This window comes from Sceloporus undulatus, chromosome 2 (assembly GCF_019175285.1).
Source record: "Sceloporus undulatus isolate JIND9_A2432 ecotype Alabama chromosome 2, SceUnd_v1.1, whole genome shotgun sequence".
Lineage (NCBI taxonomy): Eukaryota > Metazoa > Chordata > Lepidosauria > Squamata > Phrynosomatidae > Sceloporus > Sceloporus undulatus.
In genome coordinates, this window is record NC_056523.1 from 178,353,686 (window position 1) to 178,369,427 (window position 15,742).

The 15,742-nt window shown below is 40.3% G+C and overlaps 1 protein-coding gene across 1 annotated transcript in view; it reads left to right on the forward strand.

Moving 5' to 3' along the window:
• Positions 1–15,742, forward strand: part of COL2A1 (collagen type II alpha 1 chain) — a 95,088-nt gene that overhangs the window by 44,515 nt on the left and 34,831 nt on the right. Inside the window, exons 19-27 of the mRNA XM_042452023.1 lie at positions 405–503; positions 2,965–3,009; positions 3,217–3,315; positions 4,520–4,573; positions 7,904–8,011; positions 9,713–9,766; positions 11,022–11,120; positions 14,854–14,907; positions 15,447–15,545. Of these exons, the coding sequence (XP_042307957.1) occupies positions 405–503; positions 2,965–3,009; positions 3,217–3,315; positions 4,520–4,573; positions 7,904–8,011; positions 9,713–9,766; positions 11,022–11,120; positions 14,854–14,907; positions 15,447–15,545 (711 nt within the window). The remainder of the gene's footprint in view (positions 1–404; positions 504–2,964; positions 3,010–3,216; positions 3,316–4,519; positions 4,574–7,903; positions 8,012–9,712; positions 9,767–11,021; positions 11,121–14,853; positions 14,908–15,446; positions 15,546–15,742) is intronic.

Below are 15,742 nucleotides of genomic sequence, written 5' to 3' on the forward strand. Positions count from 1 at the left end.
GAAAGTATAGAAAAAATGGACGCCTGGAAAACAATGTAATGCACTGAAGGGTAGCTATGGCCCTTGTGTGAAAGATGTCACTGCAATAAAATATGTAATGGGCGATTATTTAGGACCTAAACTGACTGTTCTGAGTAGCTGCCTCATCATGTCAGATATCCATGCTTTCAAAGATGACCCAGACCACATAGTCAATGTCTGAAAGTTTCATGGAAGTGGGTGAGATATTAGCCCTGTGTATGACTGTACATATAGGTTACAAAAAATCCAGCTGGGCTTTCTGTATTATATTGAGATGTTAATCCAGTCTAATCCTTGTAAACATAAAACTGTTTCAGCAAAGCAATGGCTGCTTGTGCCAATTTTCTTTGGTCTCTTCATGTTCTTTCCTTATCCCTATGCAGGGTGAAGCTGGCCCTACTGGTGCTCGTGGGCCTGAGGGTGCCCAAGGAGCCAGAGGTGAAGCGGGGACCCCTGGCTCTCCTGGACCTTCAGGAGCTCCGGTAAGTAAGATCCCCCTGTTCTTAAAATGAAAACCAAAACCAGAAACTTCTGGTGGAAGGAAGACATTAGTGCTTTGATAAAGGCAAAATCAAAGGATTTATCCATATCTGTTTAGCTTTATTCTAAGATCCTAACCCATATGCCATATTATTCCTAAAATTTGCAGTACCATACACAAATGCACAAGCGAACCACAGCAAGTCATAAATTTATCTGGCCCCTGTTTTGCTGAGTGTGTAGAGCAATGGTGATTCAGGCTTGGTAGTGTGATAAATAGATTTTTTGTGCAGATGGCCTGACTTGCATATTATCCATAACAAGTGGAGGAAGTCACTCCACCTCGATGAGAGACCCAAACAGAAAAAAAAGCAGTTATCAAATAATCTGTGTGAGGAATCACTATGTACCTATTGACAGAGCCTTTCCCCTGTAAGAGGGTTACTAAGTCTTCTTCTTCCATCCCCATTAGATATACAATCGGCCCTCCACAGTTGCAGCTTTGACTTTTGCAATTTTGATTATTTGTGGATTTAATTAATATATTCTCTCTAGGAATCCCTAGGTCCTCCAGAGAGATTCTGCTGGAAATTGATCATAGAGTTGCACTGGAGGATCTAGAGATTACTAGAGAAAGCATTTCTCTAGGCATTTGTAGGTCCTGCAGCATGATTCTATGATCAACTTTTGGCAGATGTTGACCATAGAATTGGCTGGAGCACCTAGAACTTCCTATAGAGGTGGTCTTTTGGGTAAAAAAAAAGTATTGTTTTTTATTTACGATTTTTCCAGTTTCACAGGGCTCCAGTGCCCCTAATCTCAGCAACTGTGGAGGAAACACTGGATTTAGAATTACTCCCTGTTCCCCCAACCACTTCTGTTACCAGAAACATTCAACTGAGTCATAATTAATGAGGATAGAACTAGGTGTAAGTACATAAAACCATCAGCAGATGGCAATGGCAGGATTTGCACAACTGTGCCTGACTAGTTCTTTAAACTATCCCCCTAGAGCTATATTAGTGGAAATCAGATTCAGTGTAGAGCACTTATAAAGTATATGTTCCATACTCTGTCTAGTAATATTGATCAACATAAACCCAGCTGCATGTACATCTGTCTCTGCTGGTTAGATAATTACAAACAAACAAAAATGCCTACCAATGGGGGGGGGGGATCACTCCTATTTGTCTTTTGATAAAATATTATCACTGGCAAGGATTTCAGATAAATTCAGGAAAGAAAGCAAGTAACTGTATTTTCTCCCTGGAGAAATCTAGACTATTAATCCTTACCACAATTCACAATTTATTTGGTGTCTATTCTGTAGGGTATTTGACATGACAGTTAATCAAGTTTTGGCCCTTATTTGGTGTTATGAGTGTCACAAAAGGATCTTTTGAGGCATCATATAGGGTCATGCACTCATTTCACTGCTGCAAACAATTTTGCTGTAATTTTTTAAAAACACATTATATAAATTTCCAGAACACATACTGTCCTAGACTCAGACATTGGGGCTTCCTGTGCTTAAAAGCATATAACTAGGACCTTCAATGTTAACTCTAGGACTGGAAAACCCATAAGATTAATCTTCCTCTGGACTCAGAGAAAAAGTGGTGCTGTTCAAATGCTTCTTCCCATTGATCTTGATAAGGGAGCTAAGCACGTGTGTTGTCTAAAAGGAGCTTGTTCAGCAAAGATAGGGGAGTGGTGGGTGACTTAAGGGGAGAGTGATATAATGACTGTGTGCATGGATGTGCTATGACAAGTGTGAAAAAGATACCTGTCACATGATATCTGTATCTGGAAATATTGGAAATATTGGTAGAGTCCACACTGAGTTGTGTAACCTATTCTTGTTACCTCTTCACATTTAGAATCTTTGTGGGAAATTTAATACAGTGGTACCCCGGGATACGAAAGCACCGCGTTACGAAATTTCCGGGATACGAAAAAATTCTATAGGAAAAAACTGTTCCGGGTTACGTTTTTTTTTCCGGCTTACGAAAAAAATTTTTGGTGCTTTTCGGCGCTTTTTCGCACAAAATCGCGGCTTCCAGCGCTAGCGCCTATGGCTTTTTCGGCTAGCGAAAGATTTCGGGTTACGAAGGGCGCCGCGGAACGGATTATTTTCGTAACCCGGGGTACCACTGTAGTTCATTTCAACAGCCTTCGCATGTTATGTTTTGAAAACAATTTTCAGACCCTTTTTTCTAACCTCCACTGGGAATGTAAAAGAGTTTGTATATATCTACTGATTTGGCTACAGACCCTTCCTCAGTTGTCTTATTGTGGCCTGGACTTGTTTTCTAAACTGTCCCTCAAATTGGGGAGAGCTGGCTTCTCTGGGGAAACAAGTAGATAGCTTTTTGTGATGGAAACAGCATAAAGGAGGTGGAAATGCATCTACGTATTCAACATCAAGAATTTTGCTCAAGGCTTTTTTTCCCTTGCTTTTAGGGCAACCCTGGAAATGATGGAATTCCTGGAGCCAAAGGATCAGCGGTGAGTACTTTGTTGCCTTGGCAAGAAAGCTGAGAAACATTTTATAGGTAGAACTGCTGTTGTCATGATTCTGGCTTCAGGTATCCATTACAGGAAAGATTTGAGCATGAATCTTATGCTATAAAAGATGGTGCAGTGTCTTGCATCATGAGTAATGTCTCAGGCATCCTGCATTTCTCACATCTAAACTTTATGTTTCATCAACAGGGTGCTCCTGGCATTGCTGGTGCTCCTGGTTTCCCTGGCCCCCGTGGACCACCTGGGCCTCAAGGTGCAACTGGGCCTTTGGGTCCCAAAGGTCAGACGGTAAGAAACTGACCAATGTGGGGCTAATGTAAAACCTCAACTCTGGCCTAAGTGGCTTTTTGGACTCATTGGTCAAGATTCTGCAGTATCCCATCCTAAGATTGCTTATTGTGATTGCTGATGCTCACATTTTAACAGGGATTTGGATAAATTTGATGAGGTCAGTGGTCAGGAATCCATGAGCTTTAGCTGGTCTTTGTAGCTGGCTATTTATGCCACCACATCCTCTGAAGTGTAGAGTGGACTCAAAAGAGGTAAGGTCAGTATTTCACAGCATACTTGGTGTCACTGATACACTTAATCACTTTTGCTACTTCAGAGGATTTTTCTGCATAGATCTATCCTATGTGTCTTTCTCTGCAAGAAAATCCTCTGGGGCACTTCAGGATGTTCAAGTACTGGGAGAAAACCTCACAAAAGTCTCACTGCTCTATTCTTCATCTTCATGGGGTTTCTAGATTCTTGGGAAGCTCATTTTTTTCAGCGGGAAAATGAAAAATAGAGCATATTATTTCCATCCCTTTTAGAAAGACAGAACTAGCAAAACTTCCCTTGAATTTACAGTTTGGTTTTTTTCTGAGATAGCACACTGAGTGTTGTACTGTGAATCAAAAGGTAATAACAGACATCAGTTTTGTCTGCTTGAAATCATTCAAAATACTGTACCCAGTTGTTCTTAAAAGTGTTCTCAAATGTTGAATTTGTAGCAGAAATATACAACATCATTGAAAACCATCCTTATCAAAATGTTAGAAGATAACCAATGTAAACCCAATGTTTATAAAGGATCCAGACAGAGCTGTTAGTGTAACATCTGGTCTGGAAACACAGTGAAAAGAGTAATTAAACTGGGTTCTTCTAGAGCAGATATTTCCCACTTCTGTTAGAGAGGGATCTCAGTCAGCTCCCAGCCTCCCAGATGTACATCCAAGCATGTTAGGATTGTTCTGCCCCGAGGTCCATCCTTTCCCACTGTATAAAATCCTGGTTCTAACCATTCCTTTAGTTCCTATACTTCTTCCTAATTCTTTTCCTCTTACATGTGTTGATTTTTGGTGCCTCCCCATGGGAATTGATGCTTCCTTTCCTGTTGAAATAACCTTTAGAGGGTATTTTAGAAATTCTGCTTATCAAATCAGCAGGTGGCTTGAAGTGATACAGGAGCTTTGTAACTCGAATACATTTCTCTTTTTCACCTCTGTAGGGAGAACCTGGAATTGCAGGCTTCAAAGGCGAGCAAGGACCCAAGGGTGAACCTGTAAGTACACGATGATATGACTTGATGCTAGTCTGGAATGAAAAGGGCTGCTTCAGCTGTATTGGGGCTAAACTAAAAAGATGTGCTCAATATGTAGTGAACACCTGAGCCTTACATCTACTTTGCTTCCTTGTAAACAAGTGGAGACTTGAAGGGGAAGCAGCTATGGGGAATTTAGAGAGGAAAGGAGCTAAAGAGGTTGAAGGCTTAAACCTCCCTTGGCTTGTGTGTTGTGGTTCCAGCCTGCATCAGTGTTCCATACACTTACTTAGAAGTAAAAATTGAATCCTGGTGGCACATTGATTAAATGCCTAGGCTGCAGCCACTCACTCATAAAACACAAGGTTGTGAATTCAATGCCAGACAGGGGCTCAGGGTGGACTCAGCCTTGCATCCTTCTGTAAGTTGCTAAAATGAGTACCCAGATTGTTGGGGGCAATTAGCTTACTCACATTGTAAACCGCTTAGGGAGTGCTTAAATGCACAGATAAGTGGCATAGAAATATACTTGCTATTGCTATTGCTATAAAAACATAAACAAGTAAAATGAGGCTCAGCTATATATATGTAATGTGGCCCTCAATTGTCCTTTGTTATTCATTCTGTACAGCAGGTGTAGATCTACTGTTAGAATCTCTGAGCCTTTAACAGTAGGTCAGCAAGGATTTCTGACTCTTTCTTGTTTGCATAACAGCAGCAACAAAATCTTTCTTCCCAATCTGAAAAATAAATAAATTCTACAGCTGAAATGGAAGAAAGACTGGGATAATTAGGAATAGATTTTTGTGTGGAAGGACTGTATTCCTCTCAAAACAAATACATGAGGTCAGAATTCTTTTATTTCAAATGTATGTTGTGTGCACGAAGCCCTGTTTGGTAGAACTCAGGTTTCGCTTAACAAAATGAAATACAGTACAAACCTGACATCTCCCCAGCCCTTATCAGCTTCAAGTTCCATTAATTGAGCTGTTAATGTATTTTATGTCAGTATGCAGACATATGAGGTTGTTATACTTGTGTAGAAAGAGAGCCTGCATGGTGTAGTGCTTTGAACATCCGTGGTAGGGTTGCCATAAGTTTGATACAACTTGAAGGCACACAACAACTACAAGAGAGGCCCAGTTGGATTTCTGTAGTTGTAGCTTCACTAGAGCAGCAGCCCGAGAGCCAGTGGGAAATGGTGGCTCCCATATAATCGGGGTTGTGAATCTACTTCAGGTTTTAGTTCACACTTTAAGGAGTTATCCCAGTTTCTGAACCTGTTTAGGAAATAGAGTTCAGCACCTCGGATAGCTTCTTTTAATTTCTGACTAAAACTCAAAGTGCATTCACCACCCTACTGGCATGGAAGTGATCAGCCAGCACAACTAAGCACTCATCCCATTGGTACTAGGGTTAATAAGGCAATGTGAGTTCTACTTGTGAAAGTTTCTTATTTGGACTCTTAACTCCCTGAACTCCTTAGCCAGCCAGGAAGGAACTTTGTTGAGATCCAGCCTTGCCAATAGTGAGACAATGCCATCTTATTCTAACTCTTCAGTAAGGCATATTAGATGATAATATTCCTGTCCTTCAGTATTTCAATCTACCTTTCCTCTCCTGTATTAAAAATATATGGGTCACACTAGAACCAATGGAACAGATGTACTGATTATGCTAGTGGGGTTTTTTATCCATTGACTTCTGATTTGCAAATTGTTGTTTTCAGTTTCATCTGCACCACTGGTTCTGATGAACTTAAAAGTTGTACATATCAGGAGAGAGAGTGAAGGCCAGTTCTCATTCACCACACAAGCATCTTGCCTCTGGTCATGCTAGGCTTGTAGCATAAATGTGAAAATTGGAATATGCTCATTTAGGCTCAAATACATGATTATGAGTAACACTACTATCCAAGCATGCTGTACATGTTGGATTTTTCCTGCATGGCCTCTGTGCAAAAGTAACATCTATCTATAGATTTCCAGCAAGCCCCAAGCTGGGACAGAAAGCACAGTCCCATTTTGCTCATCCTTTCATAGCTGGTAAATTCATTAGAGTTGGTCTATCTTTAAGAGCACTCTTCTGCAGAGTCCCATAAGGTAGCTGTCTGAAAAATAATGGGACTGTGTTCCTTTGAAACTGCACATTTTGTTCACTTGTGTTTGTGGCTTGGTTCAGTGGTGGAACTATGTTTAATGCAGAATATCCCTGACTTAATCCCTGCATTTAAAAGTGGCAGGCTGAAAAAGACCATCGCTAAATACTTCAAAGAGCCACTGACAGTCAAGGATAGCCACTATAAAGCTAAACAGAGCAAGGAATCCAACTCCAGATGAGTATGTTCTGTACATTTGTGAGGCAAACACCTTCTTCATTCCCTCTACCTGATTAGCGCATCATAAATCTAACATTATGATACACCCCTGTGATGCTCCTTGCCTGCCTTAATTAGAGGGACACAGAGATCTTTTCTTTCATGCAGGAATAAATCATAGTTTCCTCAGCTGCCAGTCTCTTTGGCTGGAAAAACCTGTGCTATGGGTGGCCTGTTCCACACCATTCCAAACAATGACTACCCTGTTGCATCTGACCTCCACTTCTTATGCTTGGACACTGACACTGTTCCGTGCCAAACACTGCTTCACCAGGCAGTCTAAATATCAGATAGTAGATCTCACCAGGTTGGCATACATGGCCTTTCAAAAGAGTTCCTTACTGTAGAGGATTTGCACTGGCAGAAGGCCCATTGATTTCAGTTCAGTAAAATCAGTTCATGTTCAGCTGTGCCAGTTTACATCAAGCAGTTGTCTGTTCCATCAGATTCCATGAAACTGAGACTGTTTACTGCTGGACATTGGGGAAATGTCAGTATTCAATGGATGGACTGAACCATGCATTTCCTGACCTAAAACAATTTACCTGTTCCTGCTTTAATGCCAAGCAGCTCCTCAAGGATGGACTCTAATTTCTTCCTGGGCTAAAGCTGTTTCAGGATCTCTTCTAATTTAAAAAAGATTGCCAGGGTCTAAATTTATTGAGAACTTGGGGGGGGGGTAACCTTCTGGAAACAGATTATGTTTTAAAATAGACAAGGCAAAAACTGATGAGGGAAGAAAAAGAAAGGATGGAGGCCTCCATTTTGTGTTCCCCAAGCCAAACCCTTGTCAGTTACCCTTGAGTTGATTTATCCATATGGTTATCTCATTGAACTCACTGAATACTTTGTGGTGATACTCGAAATGTCTGTTACAAAATGTTGTACCCATTGCTAGAACGTTTCACACAAGAAAACAAAGGGGTACAAAGATTAACAAAGCCTCTGTGGTATGTTTTCCTCCTCACTCCCAGGGACCTGCTGGCCCACAAGGACCTCCTGGAGCAGCTGGTGAGGAAGGCAAGAGAGGCGGCCGTGGTGAACCAGGAGCTGCAGGACCCATTGGACCACCTGGAGAGAGGGTAAGTGGTTTTATGTGCGGAAGGAACCATCCTGCACAGAAAACAGAGGAGCTTTGCCTGGATTGGGAAGCTGGTAAGGACAACACTGCACTATGTGCAGCATTTTGGACAGTAGAAAGGTTTTGCTCTGGTTCTATTTCTGTGGTGCATGATGCTGAAGGTGCTGGTTTTGCTGAGACTGAGCAGGTATGGTAAGACAAGTAGGCAATTGGGTGTTGTAATAGAGTGAGACCCAAACTTGGGTCTCCAGATGTTATGGGATTTCAGCTTTCAGAAGCCACAGCTAGCACAGCCAAAATGGAGATATTTTGAGAGCTATAGTCCTATAATATCTAGGGGTTCACAGGTTGGAGTGTAGAGCTTTAAGGAATAATGACTACTGGGTTCAGAGCGCTACATGGAGATAAATGATGAGCAGTAGGAAGTATTCCAGAAAGCATTTTAACTGAGAGGCAAATATTGCAAGTAGGAAGAGAATGGTTCTGAGCAAGATCTAATGAAACATGCCGAGGGATCAGGAAAGGTTAAAGAAAGCTGGGTAAGAGCTGTAGAGCTCTGGAAAGATGAGCTGAATATCTTACTAGGGATAAAGAGTGGATGATGTCAGTCTGTCAAGCTTGAGAAGAAAGAGCAAGAAAAGGTGTGTTTTTGATTATTTAAGTCACCAAAATTGCTACAACCTTTGAATCCTGATCCCAAATAGACAGTAACCTTTTGATTCTTTGGGACTCTTGAGTATCAGCCAGTGTAGTATATAGTCCAGAACTCAACAGATCTTTTGTCATATTAATGTTGAGTGAATACAATATCTTGTACAATGCAGAATGTATACATATTTTCATGAGCTTGCAGCATAGTAAGTACTCAAGGATAAGCTGTAATCAGTAATAGTGGCTTGCCAAATGGATCCTTCTGATACTCAGAGTTGCAAACATATTTGTTTGTTGTTTCAGTTTTATAAAGATACATTTGAAATACCTAAGGTCTATACCTAAATAACATGTATCATGAAATGGCCTTTAAGCCCATTACAAACGGGCCTTTGCAGCGCCCCCGTCACATGCTAGGGGTTGGCTGAGGACCTAGCGTCCATGCCGGCCTCATCCCTAGCACGTGACGGGGGCGTAAAAATGGTGGCGCCCTATACACACGGGTGCCACCATTTTTACGTGCCAGACGCACAGCGTCCGCACGTCGTGCCCTGGATATGATGCTGCAAGTGTGCGAGTAGCACTTCGCGGCATCCCATCCAGAGCACAAGAAGCGCCATTTTGGGGCTTCTTTTTGCTCCACAAGGGAGCCGCGCGGTTTGGCTGCTGCGGCTCCCTCGCGGAGCAACCAGCAGCAGCATGAGACTGCCCATTTTGGGCGGTCTGTAATGTGCCTTAGACTATTAGAGGATATGCTGTTCAAACACCACAACTCCAACCTGATAATAGGTTATATAAGTCCATGATAAACTCAGGTAAAAGCTTAGGAAAGACTATAGTCTTATGTATTAGTTAACTGTGTGGTTGTAGTATTTCTAGTGAAATGTTCTTGAATCTGCTATTTCCTTATGTTTACTGATGAGCTGAAAGATGTTAAATGCTCCTAATTTATTCTTTCAAGGTGATAATGCTTTTCTAGAATCAGCTCCCTAAGTGAGTGAAGTACTCCCTAACTTTCTACATTAATTTGTCATTATCTTCTTGTTTTTAGGGTGCTCCCGGAAATCGTGGCTTCCCAGGTCAGGATGGATTAGCTGGTCCCAAGGTGAGTGTTTGTGACTGCTGACCTCTCAGTTGAATGAAATAATAAATTTAGGAGAATAAAATAAGCCAAAGCTCCCTTTTCCATTTTTCTGCATTGCATGTTATCTTATAATAATATAATAATGCAAATTTATTTATATCCTGCCCAATCACATGGAATCCAGGTGGGTTACAACAATGGAGGAGTAAAATATAATGCAATACAATTCAAACAATATCAAAAGAATACATTACAAATAAATAAAGGTCACAATTAATTAATTAATCTCTTCCCTCCCTAGCACAACTCCACTCAGCTACAGTAATATTAAATAAATAGGAACAAAATATAAACATATCATAATACTATTTTCATAAGTGCTCAGACAAACTATTTTCTTACCTGCTTTGCTGTAGAACACATGGGATTTTGAGATACTGATAAAAAAATGGCATTTAGTGTTTCTCTTAATGATTTCCTATCTCAAACACCTTTTCACCAAGGTCATATTGAAGCCCTAATTGGACTATGACTCTGGAGACCAGGGGTTAAATCCCTGCTTGGCCATGGAAACCTACTGGATGACCTTGGGCAAGTTACACTCTCTCAGCCTCAGAAGAAGGCAAAGGTACCCCTCCTTTTGAACAAATCTTGCCAAGAAAACTCTGTGATAGGTTCACTTTATGGTGTCCATAAATCAGAAATGATTTAAAGGCACACAACAACAAAAATAACAATGAGTCACAAAAGCATATTTAAATAGTCGGGTTATAAATAATCAATTAATTTTATTGTTTTGTGCCTTCGAGTCATTTCCAGTTTGTGGCCACACTAACGTGAATGTATTGTGGTGTTTTCTTGGCAAGATTTGTTCATATAGAACACAAAAGTAATGCAAAAAGAGTTAGTGGGGATAAATTTAAGTCAGCTACAGCACGATGCAGAAAGGACTTCTCAGCTCTTTGGAAACACATGCACTATACATTAAAATTAGTTTTCACAACAGTAAAAAAAAACCTGCTAATTTTGTTTTTAAAGAAATACTAGGTTTCCCCCATGTTATGTCATTCATCCTCTTCACAGAGGCAAAGTAGCAAAGCTCTTTAGGATATCATGACATTCAAATAGAATTGCAAATGATTTCAGAATACAGGCCCAAATGACCAAAGCCCACTGAACAGTAAAACTTGGTTGAAACCCAGCAGTGATGGTCTTTCCTAAAACATCCCAAGGAATCTTCACTCATGGTTCTTCTTGTTTACTCTTCCTTGAACAGGGTGCTCCCGGGGAACGTGGACCTCCCGGCCTTGGAGGTCCCAAAGGAGCCACTGGAGATCCTGGACGTCCTGGGGAGCCTGGCCTACCCGGTGCTAGGGTAAGATACCAAATGGGGCTCAACAGGTGGTGTGGATGGTGCCTAGGAATCTAGCAGTTCGCATCTCAACCTGGGAAGTATCAGTCCACATGAGTAGGTCTCCCCCTGCATGCATCAGTGCTCTTTATAGAATTGCATACAACCAGGTTATAAACATATAAATGCATGAATTAATCTAATCCCTAATCTGTATTTTCACTTGTAATGGAAATGTCACACTTTATGGAGATAGATGAAAGCGCTCTCAGCCTAACAGTTGGAGACTGGACTTTACAATAGAAGCTGTCTGTGGGAAACATCCTGGCTTTGTCATAAAGCAGTTGTTTTGCCAGTAGCTTCTGGAAGGTGTAACATTCTGTGTATCTTTTCAGCTGAGTATATGGTGGATTCGTTTTGGCATCCTCTTTCAGTTTAAAAACAAAATGCCTAGTACTACAGTCTTATGCACACCTCTACAGGAGTTATTCACACTGAAGTCAATAAGATTTATTTCTCAGGAAGCATGCTCAATGGACAGGAGTGCTGCAGGAAAGTTTTCACTAATGAGAGTTAAATGATGGTTGCTTCACTTGCTTTGTAGACATCTTAGATGTTCATCCTCCATTCTAAATGCTTCTTACCCACACTAACAATAATTAGAAGTTTGCATAAACGGTATAAGAAAGCTTCAGATTCAATTTAAAGTCCAGAAATCACTTTGTAGCTAATACTAGCCAGCTTCTCAGTGTTTCTATGAATCAAGATTACATTGTGGTATCTGAAAAGCGATACCTATCTTCAAGTAAAAGTAAGCTATACCTGAAACATACATGTATTTCATTATAGCTTAGTAATAATAACAAGGAGAGATCAAAAGATGAAAATATTTTTCATCCAATTTGCTCTTGTAACATTGTGATAACAAAGATGAAAATGGATAGTCAATAGGTTTGCCAACTCTTTTGTGGTAGAGTTCTTATGCCTTCCACAATATATGTCCTAGAATGTGTGTGACTGGCATATACTAATTAGGTGAAATATTAATCATTATATCTATCAAATGGAAAAATTTAACCTACTGGATATCTGCTTGTCACATACCAGTTAAGAGAATCTTGTTTTGAGAAGTGTCATGCTGTCTTCTGTCAGTGCAGACCTTGAGGAGAAGAAAGTAAATGTGCATTATACTCACTAGCACAAGAATGATTAGAGGATGAAACATCAGCAAACAACATGGATTATAACTCACAAATTGTGTGGTGCACATAAAGCAAAAGATTGGTGATTTATTTTTAAGCTCAGATTTGTCAAATTTATCAGATTTATCAACATTTGATAGTTTTCTCAAAATGTTCTCAGTCATGTATTTGTCGAATAGATTACACCCATTATTCATATGACTGGCTCTCTTCACTCACATGACTCCCCTCCCCTTCCCTAAAATGTAATAGAATTTACCCCAACCCTAATCCCTTGACCTGTGTTCTCCTATTTCTGTTCTTCATCATTGGATGCTGCTAGTGACGGATGAGGAAACCTAGATTGTCATGATGCCATAAGTATGTTGGACATTTAGAGAAGGGAGCTAGACACATGTTTGCAGTTAGTATCATGCATATCGTTGCCACCACCATTATATATTTGGGGCAACTTATAGTTTGGTCCTAATTGTCTGAATGTCCCTAGATTCACTAAAGGAACCAGATCCTGTCTGATCTTGGAAGCTAAGCAGGTCAGCCTTGGTTAGTACTTGGATGAGAGACCACCTATGAATACCAGGTGCTGTAGGCTATATTTTAGAGGAAGGAGCTGGCAAAACCACCTCCGAGTAGCCTTACCTTAAGACAGTGCTTCTCAATTATTTTCTGTCATGCCCCCCCCCTAGGAAGAAGAAAACATTTCGCGCCTCCCGCGCGACTGTAAATAGTATCATTTGTCTATAAAATTGTTATAAGTACACTTCTGCATAACAGAGCCTCGCGCCCCCCTTTACGGAGCCTCGCGCCCCCCCGGGGGGCCCGCCCCACTATTTGAGAAAGGCTGCCTTAAGAAAACCCTGTGGAATTCATGATGTCTCCATAAGCTGACAGGTGACAGGAAAGCGTGTGCACACACACACACACCACATTAAACATTTTCTGAATACAGTTTTCCCTACAAAACAGCAGGTGGCAGTAGCAATTCCCACATACAGTATTTGCTTTTATACCATGGACAGATCTGAAAGAGATGGCTAGCAGCTAACATTTCTTGCTCCTCCTGTATTCTAGGATATTGTGTCAAATATTTTTCTTATCTGGAAAAACAGATCATCATTTTATTTATTAATTTGTATTCCATCTTTCCACTAAGAAAGCATATAGACAGTTAACAAAACCTAACTAAAACCAAATTAAGCAAGAAAACAATTAAAGTAATCAGAATATAAACTATTCAAATCACCACAGGTATCTATAAACTTCATATTACCTCTTTTAACCATTGGAGAGGAAACACCTTTCCACAAAAGGGCCTTCTCCTACTATAGACTTGTTGTTAATTGTATTTTCTTCCATCCTCCTCTTTTGAAGAGAGCAAGAATCATATTGTGCTAGTTATTAGATAAGTGAGGGATAATTTCAAGCTAGATTGCAGCAGCAGAATCTGAATTTTCTGTTTACCTATCCCTTTGCTATCCTAATACAATTTAAGGGTGTCAGATTAAATTTGAATCAGAAATGTGAAGTGAGGAATCTTAATCAAGTGTTAGGGCTTTTGAGTTATTCTACCCATGATCAAGCCTTTGGCCACAGCAAATGCTCTATATTGCATCTTCTTTGTTTGTTGAAAACCAACCAGTCGTTGGCATTATGCATATGACTCATGCATTAGAGAAGGGTGTTTGAATCAGCTGCAGAAGCTGTTACCATGGTTGCCCCAAAGAAAATCAAATAGGGCCAAAATTCATTTGGACTATATAATTCTACTGAATTAAAAGCAGAGCTAATTACTGGACCAGTCAAAAGATAATATCTGAACCATTTTGAATAATATCATTTACTGCCATCAATTTACAAAGCTAATATTATGTTGGTGCTTCAGTCTTTGCTTTCAACCCATTCTCTCTGATAAACACCTTCCAGATTCATACAAACCCACCAGGTTATCTTGGACAAGCCACGCTTTCTCAGTTTCAGAGGAAGGCAATGGCAAATCTCTGAATAATTCTTGCTAAGAAAACCCCATCACAGGGTCCCCATAAGTTGGAGTTAAAGTTAAGACACATAACAGAAAAATGCAAACACCAGAAAAGATGTAGAGAAACTAAATGACAGGATTAAAATACATTTTAACTGACTCACCTTCTCCTTCTTGCAGGAGGAATATTTAATCAAACAATTATAGAGGCACATACAGTGATTGCATATGAGTGGAAGGATAAAGAGCAGTGGAACTGTAATAGATGGAAGCAATATATGTCAGAATATATGATCAAAAAAGGAGGGTTTATTTTAATCAACTGAAAGTTTGGTTTAGTGATTAGAAAATAATGGCTGAGCTTGTTGAGGAAAAGAAAGGGTACGAAAATGTAAAGGAAACAGTTAAAATGATGCTCCACATAGCAGGAGAAAGAAATTACAAGGAAAATGCCATTCCTGGGGTGGGCGGGTGGGGCATAAATAAATAAAGGAAATAGTGTGTGTGTGTGTGTATTATATTAAAAAAATCATACAATAAAATTACAAAAAGAAACCCTTCTCCTTCTTTCATGTAGGGTCTTACTGGTCGCCCTGGTGATGCTGGTCCTCAAGGCAAACTTGGCCCATCTGTAAGTATATTTCTGTTCTTTACTTCTTGGGCCATCCAAAATAATGGGGGTATTGATCTTGGGGAAAGGGATGGAAGAGGAGCAAAACAGAAGACAGCGCGAGAAGATGGTTAGTATGTAAGAATATAACCAGTGCTGATAGACTGGTAAAAGGTTTTAACGAATAAGTATATGATGAGTTATGGGGACAGCAGAAATGCTGGATTTGTTTTCAAGAGTGATGTGTGAATTTGTGAGAACAGTGGAGATGGAGAGTAGTCATAGATATGGAACCTGGATTATTTTGGGGGAAGGGAGCACTTCAATAATAAGAGGATTATTGACTGTCAAGTGGACACTAATGCACTAAAGCTGCATTATAATATGCCCGGAACTTATGCTAGTTTTCTGTATAGAAAAAATATGAATGCTGACAAAGCAAGAAAGCCTTTTGACCAGGCCAAATTAGCATTTGCAGCAAGTTATGTGTTCACTGTCTTGGATACATTCCTTAACTTCCTGACATTTTAAATAAAACATTGTCCTGTATCTCTCTTTAGGGTGCTCCTGGTGAAGATGGACGACCTGGCCCACCTGGTCCACAAGGTGCTCGTGGTCAGCCTGGTGTCATGGGCTTCCCAGGCCCCAAAGGTGCTAATGTAAGTAAGCTAACATTTAGTAGCCATCAGCAGCATGACCTACACAGTGCTATCAGAAAGGAGGTTATAAAGGGAAATGGGGAAAAGCTCTGCTGGTGGAATTTGTAGCCTGTATACTTGGTCCAGCAGAGGTCCTCCTGGTTGTTTTCTAACCTGAAGCTTGTCACTTTCTCTTCATTGACTGTTATTCATTCTGC